General features: G+C 41.0%; 1 protein-coding gene and 1 long non-coding RNA gene across 2 annotated transcripts in view; one reads left to right on the plus strand and one right to left on the minus strand.

Moving 5' to 3' along the window:
• Nucleotides 1-20,206, minus strand: part of DNAJC3 (DnaJ heat shock protein family (Hsp40) member C3) — a 30,126-nt gene extending 9,920 nt beyond the window's left edge. The window contains exons 1-6 of the mRNA XM_035319214.1: nucleotides 20,053-20,206; nucleotides 15,188-15,298; nucleotides 12,018-12,142; nucleotides 10,894-10,968; nucleotides 2,668-2,820; nucleotides 1,111-1,292 (exon numbers count right to left, since the gene is read on the minus strand). Coding sequence (XP_035175105.1) covers nucleotides 1,111-1,292; nucleotides 2,668-2,820; nucleotides 10,894-10,968; nucleotides 12,018-12,142; nucleotides 15,188-15,298; nucleotides 20,053-20,134 — 728 coding nt within the window. The 5' untranslated portion in view covers nucleotides 20,135-20,206. The remainder of the gene's footprint in view (nucleotides 1-1,110; nucleotides 1,293-2,667; nucleotides 2,821-10,893; nucleotides 10,969-12,017; nucleotides 12,143-15,187; nucleotides 15,299-20,052) is intronic.
• Nucleotides 734-7,070, plus strand: LOC118162810. The gene is made up of 3 exons (XR_004748644.1): nucleotides 734-745; nucleotides 4,399-4,402; nucleotides 6,938-7,070. It is a non-coding gene; the product is annotated as an uncharacterized LOC118162810 (long non-coding RNA).
• Nucleotides 20,207-20,257: the final 51 nt, after the last annotated feature.

The raw sequence follows: 20,257 nt of genomic DNA on the forward strand, positions 1-20,257 counted from the left end.
ATCACAGCACAACCACAGTGTTATTCTCAGAACAAGATGAAAATCTTTTTTTTTGTTCCTAAATTTTCTTCCTAAGCACAGACGAAGCCACTTATTTGAAAATCATTAAGCTTGTTATGGGAAGAGAAAGGAACTGGAAGGAAAGACAAGATTAATCACACAGCAAATCCAAGAGCTACTGAAGTAGTACATCTTCTGACTCAAAAAAATAGCATCAGGAAAGAATAAAGAACCTTATTCTTTCATTCCGGTACTATTCTGTTCCTCAGACAGCTCTCTCGAGTGCACTTCTTGAAATCACTAGGCTAAGTGACGGTCAGATACCAAAAGTTGCCATGAAAATAAGCTGTGAGCTCCAGAGAGCTCATATGCTGGAAAAGAGATGTCTAAGGCAAACAAGTCAGCTATTTAATGTTTACCATGTTGAACATACAGAAATAACTTTTTGCCAGATGTAAAATCTATCTTGTGTCATTATATTCACACATGACATTTCCATCCTTTGTCGTATGCTGCCAAGAAAAGAAAAACTTGGGCTGAAAACAGTCCAAGTTTTTTCAGCCTCACACCTTACAGAAAGGATTCTGGTCCACAACGGTATTGGAAGGAGTCTGAAGATGCAACAAATGCATCTGAGATCAGAGAAAGCACTTGTGTGTGACAAGGAGAATTATATCATTTGTCCATCTGAGCACAAGGAATATGAAGTTAACAGTTTGGACTGGGTAACCAGTTTGTTTTCACTGTGAACTTAACTTGAATGGAGGTTCAAGGTTTAAAAATACAAGTCTCCAAGTTCAGAGAAGCACTTTCTTCCAGGACAGAGGAATATAATAACAGCAGCAAATGTAAGCAACTCTGTTTCCACACTATGCCATCTAAACCACAGAAAAAAAATTGTTCAGGCAGCATTGATGGCTGGTCTGCCAAGAATAAACATGATGTCTTTACAGTTCTTAGCTTCTGGAAAGGAGTTTCCCTTATCAGGTCCAGACCAGAGCTGCTACTTCATCCAAAAAAACAGACAACATAGATATTTCATGGTTTATCATGACCTACATCAGCACATTTTCTCTTGATTCTTATAATTACAGCAAACAGTGAAATTACCTGAGTGATAATTCATGGTCCCCAAGCTGATAGTATATCCTGCTTATTTTATAGAAGGCTTCAGTGTTATCATTCTTTAATTTGGCAGCAGCTTTCAAGTCACTAATGGCTTTGCTTGGCTCCCCTTCCTTTATATAACACTCAGCTCGAAGTTCCCGTAGCTCTGCATCCCAAACACAAACCTTGAGAAATCAAAATTAAAGCTTGACTTTGGTCCATAACACTTCGCTTCTGTTCCTCCCCAACAAAACAAAAATCCCATTAAATTTCATTTTGCCAACTGCAATAGCATAAGGTTCAAGCTGCATGCGGAGCGCATGAAATTAGCATCTCTGCTTCCTGGTGGATGCTGTGATGCACCTGCCCAGACAGAAAACAAAGGCCTGAAAAATTTGTAAGTGATTCAATGAGCTCATGCAGGAAGATGAATTAGATCTACTGGCACTGCTTGAACAGAGACAGTCTGCTAAGCCTCTAGGGAAGGATACCAGAAACATAAATTATTATATCTTCCCACAAGAACAGGAGTAAATGAACAGCAAGGACCAAGCTGTCAGTTGTCCTCTAGGAAGAAGCATGTGAGTAAGTTTCAGCAAAGCAAGATTTGACCTCAGTATATGGATTCTGAAGATTTATACAGAGGTAACAATGTCACGGTATGGCAAGGATAGTTACTTAAAAGGAACTGCCTATCATAACTCATTTTATAGAATTTCTTCTGGGTCTCATCCTTTGTTTTTAAACCATGGCTTTAGAGAACAAGGTTTTCCTGGTTTTCTCTAACGCCCTCCCCACAAACAAAGTCCCACACTCTGGCAGTTTCCTCACCAAAAGCTAGAACCTTGTAAATTCCAAATCAATGTTAACTGCTGTGGTGCTTTACATGCACGTTAACTGTCTTTTAATTTATTTCTGTATGACACATAAATTGCCCCCGTGGCTGAGGTATTCCATGTAGAGTAGTCAGGGTACCTTTACTGATTGGGATTTAACAACAAATACAGGTACCTACGGAAGAAGTGAGAATACAGATAGCTATATACACTTTTAACTTGGTGATGTTCTTGATCTTTTGTTACTTCCTCTTCTCAAGACAAGAAAGTACCTGCTTCACAGTGATACCTACCCTTTATATAGTTTCAAATTCAGTGCATACAAACTGCCTACATATTAGCAAAGAAAAATCTAGATGAAAGCCACCCATCCCTCCTGTATTTGGCAAAAATTTCCCTGGTTGGAGAACAACTCCCTCCCACCCCCAGCTCCTTCAGGAATACTGAACTGTGGAAAAAGCAGAGGATGATCAGAAAGTTACCCCACAACAAAAGCTTTGTTGAAGTCTTATCTTTAAACCTAACAAGGATTTTTTTGTTGTAGCAGCTAGTGCTCACTCAGCGTTCTCCACTCTCCAGCCTCAGCATGGATTCACAGTGCTCAGCAAAACTAAGCCAATTACACCATGTGTTTGCACATTAGTGAATAAGTTACTGAACAAAAATACACGTCAGACAGGAGCTCTCACTTCCCTTTCACTGTATCATTTTACTTCACACTTACTGCCAAGATTTCATCAAGAAGAGAGATCGCAGCTTCATAATCCTCTTGCTGGTAGGCAGATAATGCTTGTGAATGCAGGCGCTGGAGCTCATCAGATTTTGTCAGATGAGTCTGGGCTTCTTTTTCCTCATTATTGCTGGGATTGGATTTGAGCTGCAAACATTAACAAGAAGGGAGACTGAACTGCATGTTCCAGAAACTCTTTTTGTCCCATTAGTAATCATACCACGGAGAACTGACTAAAGCTGCAAATAAAGTAAAATGAGTTTTAAAATTCCAGAAGTGTTTCCAACTCTGAATTCCGGAAAGACATTTTTAGCTTTCATACAAGATGTCACAAGTTCGAGAGCTCTTCATTCCTCCCCTCACCCTGCTTGATCACTCACCATTGGACACATCATACACAACAATTCCTCTCCTGGACCACAGGAAGTCAGGGGCTTCTCAGCTGTAGCCTAGTTAATTAACTCCCTGCAGACAGTTATTAAACACGAGGTTCCTCAGCACCAGTGGGAAGGACATCCACGTGGTATAGTCACAGATCTCATTTTAAGCACAATACACACCACGGCAACACAGAATAGTCTAGGTTGGAAGAGACCTCCAAGATCACCCAGTCCAACCTCTGACCTAACTCTAACAAGTCCTCCACTAAACCATATCCCTAAGCTCTACATCTAAACGTCTTTTAAAGACCTCCAGGGATGGTGACCCAGCCACTTCCCTGGGCAGCCCATTCCAACATGTAACATCCCTTTCAGTAAAGTTCTTCCTAATATCCAACCTAAACCTGGTGCAACCTTAGCCCATTCACAGATAGCATCACTGTGAGGCTGTTCTTATATTTTCCTGGAAAGACTGGCTACAGCAGCAAGGCTTCAGGTGGTAGAAGGGCTCGCTGGGATCAGCTGGGAATTCACGCACTTTGCTTCAGGTGTCGCTTTATGCTTATAAAGCAAAGGCTTTGTCTAAAGCTTCTAATTTCTCCCTCTGACCAACTAGAAGGGGTTACATTGTATTTGCATTCATTTGTTTAGGCAGCTTTGTATTTTCAGAGAAATAAACCAAAAAAAAAAAAAAAACCCTCTCACAGCAACTCTACCACCTCCCAGAATGAGGCAAGGGCCAGGAAGAATGTCATGCATTTCCTTGCAAAGCCAGGAAGTCATTTGTACCATTACTGTAGTTTGCATAAAGCACTAGCTTCCTACTTGTAGCTGATCATTATGACTTCCCGAGTTTTAGAAGGGATGAATCAGTAGGACTCTTTTTTTTTTTGTATTTTTATTGTGATCAAAACTTGCACTATCTTGTATTTTGTACACAGAACTTCAACTTAAATTACCAGCCCCGCAAAGTCACCCAGTACTTTTTCTCCCCTCCTTTATCTTGAAGTTGCCCCTTCCCTTCTTCTAATCAGAAAGTTCTTCAAATGCTCACATCTTGTGCTTAAATCTCCAATGTAATTCAGCATCAGCCCTCAGAACTCCTTTAACAAAATTTCCCAGTTCTCATATCTAAGTATATGAAAGAGAAAAGCCTTAACGCAACATGAAAAGTATGACCAGGTCCCACCTCTATCTTCGATTCTTCATTTGAAGCCTTTCTGACCCTTTATGAAGTTGTTTCATTTTATTCTGATAGAAATCAAGTTGTACTTAGACCTGAAAATTCTCCTTTATCCCCCCCTACACTCTTATCCCAGCAAGAGAGAGGGATGTGATCAAAGAGTTTTGTTCTTTGTAAGTTGACTCTTAATATATGGTTCAAAAAGCTTTTCTTCTGGTTAGAACAGAAATTCTGCCTACAAACCTTTGCTGTTGTGCATCCTCATTCTCCCTCAAATCTGGAGCTTGTAGTCGAGGAAACTTTCTGCATTTGCAACTTAAAAAGTTCCAAGAACACAAACCTCTCCCAAGTTCTGACCTCTTTATTTCCAGCTGACTGGCTTAACTTTCTCACTTGATTTCTCAGCATCTTCTTTCAAAAATTAGAGCTTTTTCTACAGACGAGCTTTTTCCATTTCAACTTATCTCATAACCGCACTCCTTAGACACACGATGTTTCTTCTAATTTATTTGGAGCACAACATCAGTGGAATATGAGAAGCAATTTTACAATCATGCAGACAAATCTAATTGTAATAAAGACCATTTGAGTGAAACATCTGAGATAATTTTAGGTAGTACAAACCGGCACATTAAAGCAAAGGGAAACATCTCAAGCTATCATTCAAAATTAAGCCATTAAGTTATTGTGTTCCATGTATCATGAAAATAGTTAATTATTAAGAGCTTCTGAGTGTACAGCATATTATGTTTTAATCAGTAACATTAATTACAGCCCCCCAAAAGGCCTCTTCATTAAAATCCCAGATAAAAAGCTGGAAATGTAACGCAGTTGTTTGATACTGTCATTTTGTTTTACTTTCCAAGCTTTTGCTGTCCTTTTGCCCAGTGATCAGAAGATTGTTACACCACTACTGATAACAAATCACATTGCTATTATTCATCTACATCCTTCATCAACAGCCCCGATGCACAGACTCAAAGCTCTGCTCTGCACAGGGCTGCTGGATGAGCACACTGCTAGCGGTGAAGATGTTCCAGAACACAGCCACTGCTTTCCAGCACAGCATCCTTTGCAGTCTTAGAGGTTTACTGCATTTGGATGGGAATGCTAAATTAGATGCAGTTTAAGTTGCAGCAACAAGCACCAGCCATCTGTTACAGCAGCTTTCGCTCACTACCAAAAAAATCAACTTGCAACTAATTCCCTTGGAGAAAGCAGAAGCCGGCATATGGGAATGGCTTTGTTATTGGAAGTAGTTCTCTATTACAGATTTACCACTATAGGTGCTGCTTTATTTGATTGTCTAACCTCAGTAGAGGGGAGAACTATTATAAGGCGAAGCAAACTTGCCTTTTGCCCTTAGGTGAGCAAGATTAAACAAAAGGATCAACCACAAGCAATTTATCAAGCAAAACTTTAGAAGCACCAGCAAGGAGGCTGGCTTCCACAGAACTTAATCTCAAAGACTCGACTCAAAACTTAGCCATATTACCTTGCTGCACCCAGGGCAGTAGGGAAAAACGTATCAGGAATTCACTTCATCAACCCCCGCATTTATCTTGTTTTTCTGTGCTTGTGACTACACCAAAAACTAAAGCAAGTTCAGTAGACTTGTGAAAAACTTTTTTTGGGGAGAAGTAGGAACCTCTTCCATTTGTTTTATCGAGGTTCAAGGTTTCCATGCACTAAAGAAGAGAGGAAAGTTCTGCGCTGGCAGAGCAAAGCATTAGGTAACAGCTATGAAGTTAGACAGACGGAAAAAGGCAGTAAGTATTTAAATACCTTTTACTCTTTACCCAGGAAGCTACAGATGATCGCATTACCACAGAGGAACATACGTGGAAACAATCCACTGCTAATGGAATCTATTTAAGAGAAATTCAAATACCCAGCACAAGTTTGCTGACTTACTCTGATCAGGTTAACTTACGGTGCCAGAAGATGGTCTCCATCTACATCCAAAAAAGTATTGTTCAGTATATTTTGCAACAACAGGCTTCACTAGATTAGAAAACAAGAATCTGCAAAAATGCAGTGCTCAGTCACTTAGTTTTGGCTGACATCTAGTGGAACTGCAAGTGGAAACTTCAATTTCCAGGTTTTAAGTGTCTGTGCAATTCTGTCTCCCTCGCAAGCATATTTAGGGCACCTCAGTTTGGAGTACTTATTGCAACAAAATGCAACTGTGAACATTTCAAATTCTATTTTTTTTGACTGACTGTAATAAATATGACAACTTTTTCCCTTTCACACTTTCCAACAGACTAGGCAGAAGTGGCAGAAGTTCTGTTCTAACAATCCTTCCTGTTTCTGTGTCTCCTACGCAGTAACTCGGATGCTTGTCATTCTCTAGGACATAAGCAGGGCCACAAACGATATTACATGGCACATACAAAGGGCAGCCAAAAGTTCAACCACTTTTGTATCCTTTTCAGAAGGCCTTCATGAACCAAAATATAACATTACTTTATTTTCACTGAAAATCATATGCTTAAAGATAAATATTCCAGGGTTTTCAGGGACTGAGGCCTTAGATTTGAGTGTTGATGTGCCACAAACCCACCCTGCTTACTGCTGTTACTTGGAAGCTACTAACCAGAACAGAAGGAATTTGATATTAATGCATATGAGCATTTAGCCAAAATTGGAGTGGAGAAATTAATGCCATTAATACACCCTGAACAATAACTTTCTGAAGTCACCCAAGGACTTCTGCTTTATCCCTGTGTCATCCTGGGCACACTCTGAGCACAAGAATTAGACCCTTCTGTTGACATCCATTAAAAGTTTTATTACCCTCCAGGTGTTAGATTTCCATACTGATAGCTGAGTTATAAGGGGAAAGCTGCTTTTCTAAAGAGCAAGGCACAGTGATCCTGTGTGGCTATACAAAAAAGGCTGGTGCTTGTAGGAACCTCACCGGCTTGGTGCATGTGTTGGCCAGAAGGAAGTGTTTCTCTAAACACAGTGTTGCTTAACGCATCGAGGGCTAAGTCTGAATCACCCCCTCTATCCAAACCCAGTGATTAACTTCAGCAAACAGGGAAGTACAGTGTGGAAAAATGAAAAACAAGCAACCTGTGAAAGGATGGCCCTAAAGCTGGTCCCAAGAGGCTCAGCTCCTAGCAGTGGCACACCCACGCTTCCAGCCAGGCATTCCCACTGCCACGAACGCCCCTCAGCCAGCCACCGCTGTCATGGGTAGTAGAAACATCCAAAGAGAGCTGCTCTGCTCGGCAACCATGTAACTTTAAAGAGGTTTAGGGTGCTCAGGAAACTTTCCCACATACTCTAAAACTGTGTAGAAATAATTTAAAGGCTTTTTTTTCTTTCGACAAGTACACATTAAAGGATAGGTTTACTATTTCACTGGTAGAATGTTCTCAATGATTCTTTTAAGATATACACAGAACCGCTGCTGCTACAAGCTGGGAAGTTTACCTGTCACCCTACTCGGCTTAGCAGGGCTGAGATTTTCTTACTGTCTTACTGCTGAGACATCTCTTTCAAGGAGTGCAACTCCAAGCAAGAATGTAGGAAGGATAGGAAGAAAAAAAGGCATTTCAGCACTTCTACTGATATGTGACAAACTTCTGATATACACTATGAGAAAATAGCATTTACAGACAGCTCATTACAGCTTGCAGCTTCTGGTAGGCAGGGAAAGCAACACTGACTTTTAATGCAAACATCATACAGGGAAATAGAAAGTGCCTTCCTTCTACATGCCTGTCTTTGAGTAGTTCATCTGAAACCACTCTACTTAGTTTCTACACCTCAGCCTGGTTTGTCCAATTGAAAAGTAGCAAACATTTTAAAAATCTGATCCCCTGCCTTAAAATCAGCAGCTGACCATCAAACAAAAACAAAACCATCAGTGAAATCAGGAGATTAACATCTATTATCATCCAAGGGAATACAATCTACTTCAAAGAAGGCTGGCTTCACCAGAAAGAAAGCTTATCTTACTAAACTATTTTCTCAGGAAAAAAATAACACTGAAGGAAAAAAACCTGTCAAATTTACCTCCCTCAGGTTCATTTTTATAAACGTATAATGTCCTCAACCATCTACATTAATGTCCTGCAGTAAAGAAAGCAGATATTTTTCTCCAAATCAAGACTTCCTTTGTAGTGAAGAAGAGGGATAGACATTGAAATACAGCACCTTCTCACCATCTTTACATGACAGCCAACTTCTGCTTGCTGAAATGTGTGACCAGACCACAACACAGCTACTGTGACTGTTTGCTTACCAGGACTGCACCACGTGCTTACCACGAATGACAGCAACTTAGTTGGTAGATATCCAGCCAACAAATTAAAGTGTTGGACAGCTATTCAGACCCTCATCGACATTTACAGCCAAGGAGCAGAATTTGAGATTATAGACTCAGCTCACAGGTAAGACATACAATTTTAGGTATTCAAGACCAAAACTGAATTCTTGCCTAAAAGCTATTGACACCCCAACTAGCACTTCTTTGGGTCACATCTGCCCTAGAAGTAGAAGGAATTTTCATTTCAGCTTACAACTTACTCCCTTGAAGTTCTTGACAACTGATTTATGATATGAGTGAAAGTTTCTTAGTGACTGTTTACCTTTCCTCTGTTGCTTTTGGTAGCTAAGATACAGAGTCTTAAAACATCCAAGTCTTAAAATCATTTAAAAACCACTTCATCTCTAACAGCCTTCCTCCTTTTCTCCCATCCTCTCGTGTATACGTAAGAAAGAATGACACAAACACAGAACGTTAATAGGCTTCACAGTATTATGACTAATTTCATCACGTCTTGAGATTAAACAATTTCATACTGAAATGTAAACATTGTCAAAATGAACTAGATATTTTGCACACAAGAAGACCTCTGAGAACAACCAGATTGTCTATCTGAAAGATTTAGAAGCAAGCAAGGGATATTTCTTACTAGTCCTCCAAGGAAATAAGTATTCTACTTAGGAGCCAAGATACCCAAGACAACTTAACTCTCTCCACCATATGAATAAATTAATCTATTACAAAGGATCGCTTTAATATCGTCTTATTTTGCTCCAATACACTGGAGCACACCACTTGCTGTGATCATTAAGGAAGTGCATAAACAATATTGTTCACAGAACCAGGGAAACTGGCACTAAAATTTAAGACCAATATGGTATCCAAGTTAGCCACTGAGAAGAAACTCTGTTCTCCTCCAGATTTAAAGCTCAACTGAAGACTGACACTGTTTGACTGAACAAAGGCAGCAATCTAATTTTATTTTCTCAGGATTTCAGCTGGTTTGGAAAAAAACCCAAGCTATTTGACAGTTGACTGGAGAAGCATTTCCGTATGCAGTGTTGAGCAATACTCAGGCAGCTGTGAAGAGATGTGTACACAAACTCAGAATCAACACTGACATCACGTAGTTGCTAGTGCAGCAACTGTCCTCTGTTAATCAGAGCTGAACGGCATTCTCCCACAGTGCAAACAGCAGGGCTGCACTGCAGCCAGACATGCAGCTGCAGACGGCATGCTCACCCCGAGAAACTTACTGAGGAAGCAGCAGCAAGAGGAGACGCTGCTATGTGAATTTCAGAATAAACCACTGCCGTTTTGCTGCTAACACAAGACTGCCTGGTGCATTTATAACTGCAGTAGTCACTCCTCCCAGCTGCCCTGCGAAGCGTACGCTAATTCTTCTGGTTTTGTCTTACATACTCACAAGTAAGATTTCCATTAAGCCTGCAACACAGAACTGCTTTCTCCATCACACACGACAAAGAAAGCCAACAAGCATCAGTTAGACTTGTAAATTATTTTTGGTATAAAGGACAGGCAAGCTGTTCAAACTAGCAAATACTGGAGAGAAAACAAATACAAGAATTAATCTTATTTATTCTCCTGCTTATAGAAAAATTGTGAGGAAAATGAGTTCCACATATTATCTGAAGATGAAGTTGATTTTGTTCCAGAGTTTATTTTTGCAGCACGAGACTGAAATAACATGTAAAATACCCACTGAAACAAAAAACAACCCACGTGAGTTTTAGGTGAGTAATAGCCAACTGTACTTGCATGGTAACTCAAAGCACTTTTTGATAACGGAGAGAAAGTATTTTCAGCACTTTCAGAGAGGCTGGAGAACTCCCTCAGAGATAAGAGATGCAGATGTATGCCACTGAATTAATTGATTTTAACATCACAGTGACTAAACTAAGAGGCCAGGATCCCTCTGCTATCAGTGGAAAGCGAGAGCCTGATCCATGCAGCCTGCAGTCATTTCCCACTGTCACCTGAAAATGGTGATGTAAATCAGTGTTCATTTATGTACTCTGAGGCCCTGACACCTTTCTGAACCAAGACTGCTCTCTAGTACAGGTGTCATCAGGGAGAGATCACAAAGTGTTAGGCACACACAAAAAAAAACAAGACTTTACAGAGTGCTGTGCTACTTCACGCAATGCCTTCTTATTTCAACTCCACTTCTCCAGCCCAACATTATCATTTATTCATACAAAGAAGCCTAACTACAACACCTTGAAAGAACAGGGAAGACTTGACCTTTGGTATACACACACACTGTCTAGAGCATCAGAGCTGAGATGAGACCTTGGCTCAGAAGCCAACCATAAAAACAGAGTTCTTCAATTCAGGTAAGTTGGAGAACTTACCACATTTTTAAAGTCATCCTCCGCTTCATCAAATTTTCCTTGCTTGAGCAGTAAATGTCCTCGCTGTAATCTTGCCTGAAATTAAATAGAAGACAGTTTCTTTCAGTTTACACATGGGTCTTCAGGAAATTATGAAAATTAACTTGTTTCCTTTAACAGGAAAAAAGGTTTCATTTTACTACAGCTAACAAGCTGAATAAGAAATAACACCACCCGTTCTTTGTCTTCATAATGTTCTTAAGAGGCCTCTGACAGTAAAGAATTACTTCACACCATAATTGAGGACCAAGGTATAGACATAATTTTTTATAACAACTGTAATACTAAACATAACTGAAAAGAACTCATTTGAAAAGTTGCACAAAACGTGAATGTTTACCTTACTCCACTGTCCTGACTATATGTGGTCACAGATTTAAAAAAACAGGAGAAAAATGATTTTTAAAATTCTCATATTGGGTCCTTTCATTAAACTTTTAGAATAATAGAAGCTATGTAAGATGACAAACTAGTAATTTGTAAAATTCTGATTTCTGAAGTGAGTATTAGCATACAAGTTCAGCATTTGCTCCTTTACTATAAGCTATAAGGACATGTCACTGAACACAGAAAATGGAGTTGAGAGAATGAGATGGAGAGGGCTCCAGCAGTCTCCAGCCAGCGAGGCAGCCTCCCCACACACAGTAACCACAAGTGAGCAAAAGCTAAGTCAGAACTTGCAACAGCCCCACAGGAAGGCAGCGAGACTAGGACAGCTCCTGTGGAAAAGAGAGGCCTCAGCTCAGCTGCTGGTCAGGATGGCAGAAAGCAGAGGCATCTGCTCTCTCTCCCCCTGCACGGCCTCGGTGACAGAGGGGAACAACCACGACAGAGAAGGAAAGCGTTTGGTACAAGCCCACAAGGAATGCGCACTTAAGAAAACCGTTAGTTACCAGAGGAACTATCTAGACTGTACTCAGAGTATTTGCAAATTCTAGCACATACCCCATTGCTATTATTTTATCCTATTTAAAGTCTTGTGTGATAACATTTTCCTATTTCTGTTTGACAAAACCTGAAAAACAACCGCCTTTGAAGTATTTTTTGTATACACTTGAACAGTTTCCAATTCCAGTAATACTTACTGATGTGAAGTCCTGCTTTAATTCCACCACTTTACTTAAATCACGAATTGCTGCTTTAGATTTCCCCATGGCTAAGTACACTGTGGCTCTTCTGTAATAAGCAATGTAGTTATCAGAGTCTCCCTCTGCAAGCGAATGAACAGTAATCAGAACACTATCTCAAATGAACAGTAATCAGAACACTATCCCAAAGCTAACTGAACCTTTGGGCACAGCTAAACTCTAATGACTAAAAATAGATTACCTGACTTTTAAGCCACTGGAAAAAAAATGCATTTATCAATAAAACATTTGTTCCGAGTAATTTGTAATGCAGTTTAATTATTTAACAATGAAGATTACAGAAGCACAGTACATTGCTAATAATTAAGACTTCGGAAGATGAAATATGTACATCTTTTTCAGCCTTGTACAGGAAAAAAACAGTTCCTACATACTTACCCTTTATCTCAAACTGCAGGCCTGCATTTGAAAGCACGTTAATTCGTTATTCTCCTTCCCAGCCCCTGTCCATCACACAGAATGCAAACAAATAATCCCCAAACGAGCAATGTGTTAGGCCAATGTCATTACAGATGCATAAACCCTTCCTATCATCCATTTAGACAGCAGCAACTTCTTTCTAATATTAAAGTGGGCACCAAGACCCCCTCCTAATGGGGGACAAAAGCAGGTACTATACCAAAACCTGCAGGCTAACGTCAAGGCCACTACATTTCATGGTGTCTGCCGCTCAGACTCCCAAGATCCTCCAATTTTAACACTCTAAACCTACCACATATATGGATACCCCTACAGGAGGGGAACATAAGCTTCTGAAAACAGTATTTTTTTCCCTTAATATTCTTCTCGGTTACTCTTGAGGCTCTCAGGAAAAGGTAATTTAGACCTCCCACACAACCATACGCAGCGCAGGACTGACTATTTACTGTCCAATTAATTTTATATATGAAAATCCAGGATTTGTAGACAAGAACACCCACATCTGAGGAACAAAACAAGGACGTCTCTTCCACACCTCATCTGAGACTGAGGTTCAACTTGAAAATAAATGAAACAAGAAAGTGTTGCCAAAAGTCTTAAGGCAGGTAAACAGCTTCATAGCCAGCCACCTCCAACACAAAAACATTAGGTCAAATCTCTCTGGAAAAGAGTATCCACACTCTTCCTCTACCATCTCCTGCCTGTGGAAATATTGATGACTAGCACTGGCTATTAGAATATCATTAAATAACAACCTCCATGTTGTATGCACCTTGTACTTGATTTCTGTAAGCCTAGTGTAAATTCAAATGTTACTACCTTTAAGAGAAGGAAACAACTTAGTGTTAAGTCTTACTGCACATAACTCAATGCGTAGAGCACAACAAATCAAAAGATGAAGTTAAGGAACGTTATTCTTACACACAGGAGGACAGAAGATAAGAAAGAGCTAACCTAGGAAACATTTTTCAGCATCAGATTATCATCCTTCTGACAGTCAGAAATAACAGCAACAAATGTCAATCAGCATTTACCCAGAGAGGTAAACCTCACAGAGAGGTGCCACCAACTAGACAGAACTGAATAGTTAAAAATAAAAGTGAAAAGAACTGGACAATATCTTTCTCTAATTTTAGATGTAAGAAAGAAAGAAAAATAGTCTGGCTGAGGCAAGACAATAAGACACATTTACCTCACTTTTTATGCTAACACAGTATAGGCAAAAAAGGATTAGAGAAATTTCTCCTCCCCCTCCTCTACAAGCACAGCTGGCAAATCATGCTCAAACTCCTTTGAGAAAGGCAAGACACAGAGAGGAAAGAAGCATGATGAAGGTACAGGCTGTCAGACTCAGAACAACATCCAACTAAAATCCCAGGAAGGTAACAACAGATATGGTCATGCCATAGTTCTTTTTGCCAGCTGCTCGAGCACAGCTAGCCAGGCAGAGGATTTCATTCCTTGTGGGCACCCTGCACCACTTCCTCCTCTGCAATACCACCAGCATTGGCACGGCCACACTCTGAACTGGGCTGCTCAACAAATCCAAGCTAAAGCTTCCTGACCCATAATAAAGGAATAAACCACGCTGCTAACATTAGCTCTGCTCACATCCCACGGGAGCGCTTTGGCAGCAACACGAGGCAGAAGGATGAAGAGACCATCTCCACAGAAGGAGGTTCTTCCAGGGCACAGCACAAGAGGCTTCCTCCACTCTCCTTGCAGAAGAGGAGCTTATAAAACAAGGAGAAGACACTAATAGCTCGGAACCAGCAGTATTTCAATTACATTTTATTTTTAGACCAAGGCATAAATAGAGAAGTCTCAGCAGTACAACTCATTACTGCGTAACAGCCCAGCGTTACTGTTCTCACGGGGAAAATACTGCACTTGCATACATACACAGTATAACCACGTCCGGCAAACCAAACACAACACCAAACCAACAACAAAAATGTGTAACTGAAGAGCTGCAGTGTTAATGGACACTGCTCTTTTCCAATGCTGCCTAGCTCTGTGATTCAATTCAAGGACTGGAACCATCAAACTTCCTTTAAAATTTATACGTGCAACATTTAACTTCTCAGATCAGTACAAATGCAGAACACCAAAATAGGAACTCGCTCACTCGCCGAGTATAAGAGTGGGAGACAGTTAATATACCCTTCGCTACCCGTTTAACATATCAAATTTATAGCATCGTTTCCATTGTGATATTACCCACTGCAAGACTGAAAAAAAGAAAGCGAGACTATTTTTACTGCTGAGATTCTGTGTGTTGTTTTTTCAAAGTGTCAATGAAGAAAGAATGGATAAATCCAGCCTTTCAAAACCGAAGATAAATTCTGATCTCAACGGGATTAGATACAGGGAGCACCTCACCAAACGATACTACGGCCAAATATAATTGCTGCCATATAACTAGCTTGCCGAACAGCAGCGACTTTGTGTGTTCACATATCATACAGTTCATTTAACAGCTTCTTTTATTAAAACCAAAGCATAAATATTCTACAGCAGCTCTGCCGGCTCCTGCTGAAGTCCAAGCAGCTGCATGAAGGTGCCCCAGCTTCAGTGATTCACAAACTTGCAAGAAAACAGGCTACGTAATGAAGCAAATCCTAGCATAAATATGTAAATAAACCAGAATCATTTCGTTGCAAATGTCACTTTCTTCAGTTACGTACCTATAGCCGCATGGAAGTGAGACAAAGCATCTGCTAGCTGTCCGGCAGCCAATAACTTCTTTCCCATTTCAAGTTGTTTTTCTACTTCAGCATTTATTCCACATTCAGCTCCTTGAAGGAAAACAAGAATGAAGCTCTGAATGGCCAGTTTATTGTACCAAATAAATACAATAATAACATATAAACATTGGTATTGACACAGAAGCAGAAGTGATGTTTTTCCTTATTACAACAACCTGCAGCCTAAGGAACTCTCAGCATGTCCTCCCCTCCCCAAAAGGATGTCAGAGTAAAAAACTCCATGACCCTACTGACACCTGAGGACTCTACTACAAGCTGTTGTCCACTTCAGGGACTGGTTATCTACTGCATTTGTGTCTCATCGTTATCATTTCCAAGGCAAAATGTTTCCAGGGAGAAAGTTTTGATATAAACAATTATAATTCTCTTTCCATTTAAGAAGTAATATGAAATTCATATTTGAGCGGTGTGTTTTAGAAGGGACAGGTTTTTAGCTCAAAACTGATGAACTGCTGCTGTTCAACCACAAGGGAAAGAAGGCTGCCAAGAAGGGAACAGCTGATTCTTAAGTCCATGCTGTACATGTATTAGGTCAGCAATGGTGTGTTTTTTTTTTTTTTTTTTTTTTTCCCATTTGTACTGCTTCCAGCATTCTTTTAATCACAACAATTTCACTGTAACTTGTCAGTTTGCGACTTAAAACACGCACGCTGTGAACAGCTTTCTGACAGCATCCATTATTCATGAATTTAAGCAAGGTCAACACATTAAAACCTTAAATACACTACCTCAAAACAATGAACTACAATTACAAGGAAGCAATTTCTTTTACTCCGGTTTTGTACTGAAATCATTAGAAATGATCCAGAGAGGGACTCTTCATCAGGGATTATAGCAATAAGACAAGGAGTAATGGTTTTAAACAGAGAGGGTAGGTTTAGAATAGATATAAGGAAGAAATTATTCACTGTGAGGGTGGTGAGGCCCTGGCACAGGCTGCCCAGAGAAGCTGTGGATGCCCCATCCCTGGAGGTGTTCGAGGCCAGGCTGGATGGGGCTTTGGGCAGCCTGGTCTGGTGGGAGGTGTCCCTGCCCACGGCAGGGGGTTGGAACCATGATCCTATGAACTACATACAAAAATTCAGTAGCACTTTGAAATCGGTTCGTCATCGGAATCAAAACGTTACACCACCCAGACACATTAGAAGAAAACATCTCAAAACTTCTCATGCTGAAAGGTGATTAAACAACAAAGTAGCATTTGTAATGAAAGAACAGTAACTCCTGATCATGAAGTCATCAACATTTTAGGAGTCTTCAGCATCCAAGATCTCGTTTTTATTTTCCCTTCCCACTCCTTAATACAGTTCATAACTTTCAGTTCTACATCATAAGAAAATTATTGAGCTGTCTATACTAAAAATGACAAAAACGTCCCCTGTATCCACTGGAAAAAGCTCTACCTCTTAAAAAGAAAAGATTGATGATAAATGAAGTAATTGAGCTTTTATTCAAAGGCTTCAATTCAATTGTTTGCATTCTATCTGTAACACTGAACAATTTTCCTTTTTTAAATTAATGGAAACAACTATAAAATAACAAAAAGGAAATTCGGGATTTAACTAGAAGAAATGAAAACAGTAATATTACTTATCATACAGCCCATTTGGGGAACGTATTAAAAATGCATTTTAAAATCCTTTCTGGGTGTGTACAACACCGCATAAATATAAATAGCCTTGCTGACAATATTGCAGAAGTATTTTTCTGACAACTTTCTCAAACACAGTATTCAGTAGCTTTCATGTGAATTTCTCGTTTACAGGAAAAAACAGACACTTTGCCTTTTTTTTCTAGCTTAAAGCTTTGATCACTGAGTCATCCAATGTCCTTTAAAATGCCAAAACAAACAGTAAAGCACAAACAAAAAACACACGCCCTTGGAAAAAGTCCAATTTTTCCTGGCTTTGCAAGTGTAGTAGCAACAAATCCGATGTCAACCACAAGCAGGCTGAAATATTTCGCATGAAATAAAGTTTACCCCCCAAAATGAAACACCCCAAAAAAACCTAAGCTTCGTTCCTCCTCCCTCTCCCCACATACGAGTATCTGAAATCTCTCAGACTTGTGCATGTGGAGTTGGATGCTAGAAGGGGGCTGTACACTACTCTGAGGCACCTTCTGCTCACCAAAACATGGCATTCAAGTTTCACGGCGTCTCAAGTTCCTTACGGAGCATCCACGTTTCACATTTAGTCCCATCAGCACTGCCCTAAGAATAGCTTCCACTACAGGACGTGCCTACAGCATTCAGTGCCTCGCTTGTGTTATGTCCATACGGCACAGCAGCCACACAACACATCTGGCAGGAGAGAGCTTTTTCCTTGAAAATACTGACGATGCTAAGAGCAAATAAAGGAAATGAGAGAAGTGACCATTAATGGTAAACAAGTAGGAAAAACCTGACGCTGAACATCACAAATCAGAGAGGCATCTCCAGGAGCAGCCACTACAGCCAGTGTCACCGTGAGGTGATCAACAGGTGTAGCCAACCTGTTCTTCCAGTTAAATACACTCACTTCAAATAAATGAGAGCTTCCTGGTAGGATTTCTGATTTCTTACATCAACTGGTGCTATTACACGCTTACCAAACTATACGAACTCCCAGCTATATGATCAGTCTCACCCCTAATTTTTTTTTTTTTTTTTAAATTTCATCCCCAAGCTGGGTAACGGGACTACAAAAATAAGACTGGGTACCAGAAACACAACTTTCAATGTCACATTCTTCAAAGCAGAAACATGCACGCCACTAAACTTAATCAAAAAGTGATCTGAACTTTATTTAAAAACAAAAAACAAACAAACAACAACAACAAAAAAAAACAGAGGAGTTCAGTGATTGTTTTGGCACATGAAGAGGCAGTCCTGCTTTTGGGATGGTTTTGATTAGAATGACCCTTCTGTAAGTGTGTCAGCATGTTTTGCAGTGATAAGAACGAACAAAGGAAGAAGTGGACATGCCATCACAGTTTCAGGACTGATACAAAAATGCTCACAAGCAGCCTCAGGGCACAGCAACCTTCCTTCTCCCCATATCCAGCTGAAGTGCATCCAATTTCCATCCATGCAGTTTTTACTCCCTCAGTTTGCAAACAAAGTCCATAAATATAACAAAGCTTGGCAAACCAAAAAGCCAAGAGAAAACTCACTTCTTCCTCACAAAACTTGTGATGAGACAAAAAAAAACTTCCCAAACTCAGGGCAGAAACATATGGGATAAGGGTGAGAAGAAGGTTACTGGGCTGACAGTAATGACCTAAGCATCGTATACTTCAAACTCCTTTCTTCTAATTCTCCTTATTGCCTTTCCTTCAGGGTGGAGAAGGGAAAGAGAAACAATATTTCTCTATCCTCCCCAGTTGCCTCTTTTTGCCTCTGTTTGTGTGGGTGAGCAGCCACAAAGGGGAAATGTTCCCAAGAGGCAATCTGTGCCAGATGGAAGCTCTTTGGCACAAGTCAGGGCATTCACGGGAAAAGGATTCAGGAAACAGGACAGGAAGGACGAACTGCAACTTCCCACAACACCATGTATCCCAAAACCCTTCCGACTGGGCTCATTTACCAGCCTGGTATAACTCACATTCACAGATATTAACCGTAAGGTACAAAGGTAATACAGGCTGTCACTGACACATGAATCAGATAGCACAAGGCTGACTTCTACAATCAAGACAGCACGATGCAAATGTAAACGCAAATATTAATGCCTCTGAGTGCAGAGGCCAATGATATTTTTGGGAAAAAAAAAAACATATTTGAAGTAGCATAAAATCCCTAAATCCCTTCAGTACATTTTCTGGAAAAGGAATAAATGCACTAAAATGTCAGTGAGTTCAGTAAATGACAGGTTATGGTTCTGGACCTTAACTTAGTACTTCACTCCAAAACATCTCTATTAAGGGGACGTTAAGAAAACGCACCCCAAATTAGTAACGTGACTTGGGTAATTCTACATGTCCATTGACCTGTGTACTTGAAATAGGCTGGCAACACCAAATGCAGAATCCTCAGCAGCCACGATGTTTAACAGTTAGTTTCTCCTCTAACTGTACCAGAGCAGACACCCAAAAAAGCAATTCAACACTACAGAGCGTAGTCTTGGGCTGCTGAGCACCTTTGCTACACTATGATCGCATTGCCTCTTGGCCAGTTGATGCAATTAGTACTTTAGTAATGAATTTTTAGTATAAAGGTCAGTCTGGAGATTTAATTCTGAGTACTGACAGCTTCAGCTCCACGTCAGTCTGTCACCACCGGCATGAAGACGTTTCTCAGGTTAAACTCTGACTGCCCGTGCAATTGCATAACCGAGTTAAGAAGGTAGCAGGCGCCTGTGAATACAGGTGTGCCTGCACAGGTGTTGCCGATGGTGTACTCTGAAAGTAAACAAGGCCATGGGAGGTGCAGATGAACTACCCTCCTGAACTTCAGGTACTAACGGGGACACCAACAGAAGAATCACAGGACCGTTAGGGGTGGGAGAGACCTCCGAGATCACCTGCTCCAACCACCCCCTACCACCAATGTCACCCACTAAGCCATGTCCCTAAGCACCACGTCCAACCTTTCCTTGAACACCCAGGGACCGTGACTCCCCCACTTCCTGGACAACCCGTCCCAACGCCTGACTGCTCTGAGGAGAAATGTCTCCTCATTTCCCACCGAACCTCCCCCGGCGCAACGCGAGGCCGTTCCCTCCGCTCCTATCGCTCGTTATCTGCCAGAAGAGGCCGGCCGGCCGGTAAGGCCAGCGGCCCAGCCGGCCCCGCCGGGCGCTCACCGTGGTACTGCAGGTCGAGGAGCACGATGAGGAAGGGCAGCGCGGGGCCCAGCCGCCCGGCCGAGGCGGCGGCGCACACCATGGCCGCCCCACGCCCGCCGCGACACTGGCAGCGGAGCCCCGGTCTCGCGGCTCCGGCTCCGGCGGGGAGGGTCGTGGGCGCCGCTGATTGGCCCGCCGGGCGGAAGCGGCGCCGCTGATTGGC

Source organism: Oxyura jamaicensis, chromosome 1, assembly GCF_011077185.1.
Source record: "Oxyura jamaicensis isolate SHBP4307 breed ruddy duck chromosome 1, BPBGC_Ojam_1.0, whole genome shotgun sequence".
In the NCBI taxonomy this organism is placed as follows: Eukaryota; Metazoa; Chordata; class Aves; order Anseriformes; family Anatidae; genus Oxyura; species Oxyura jamaicensis.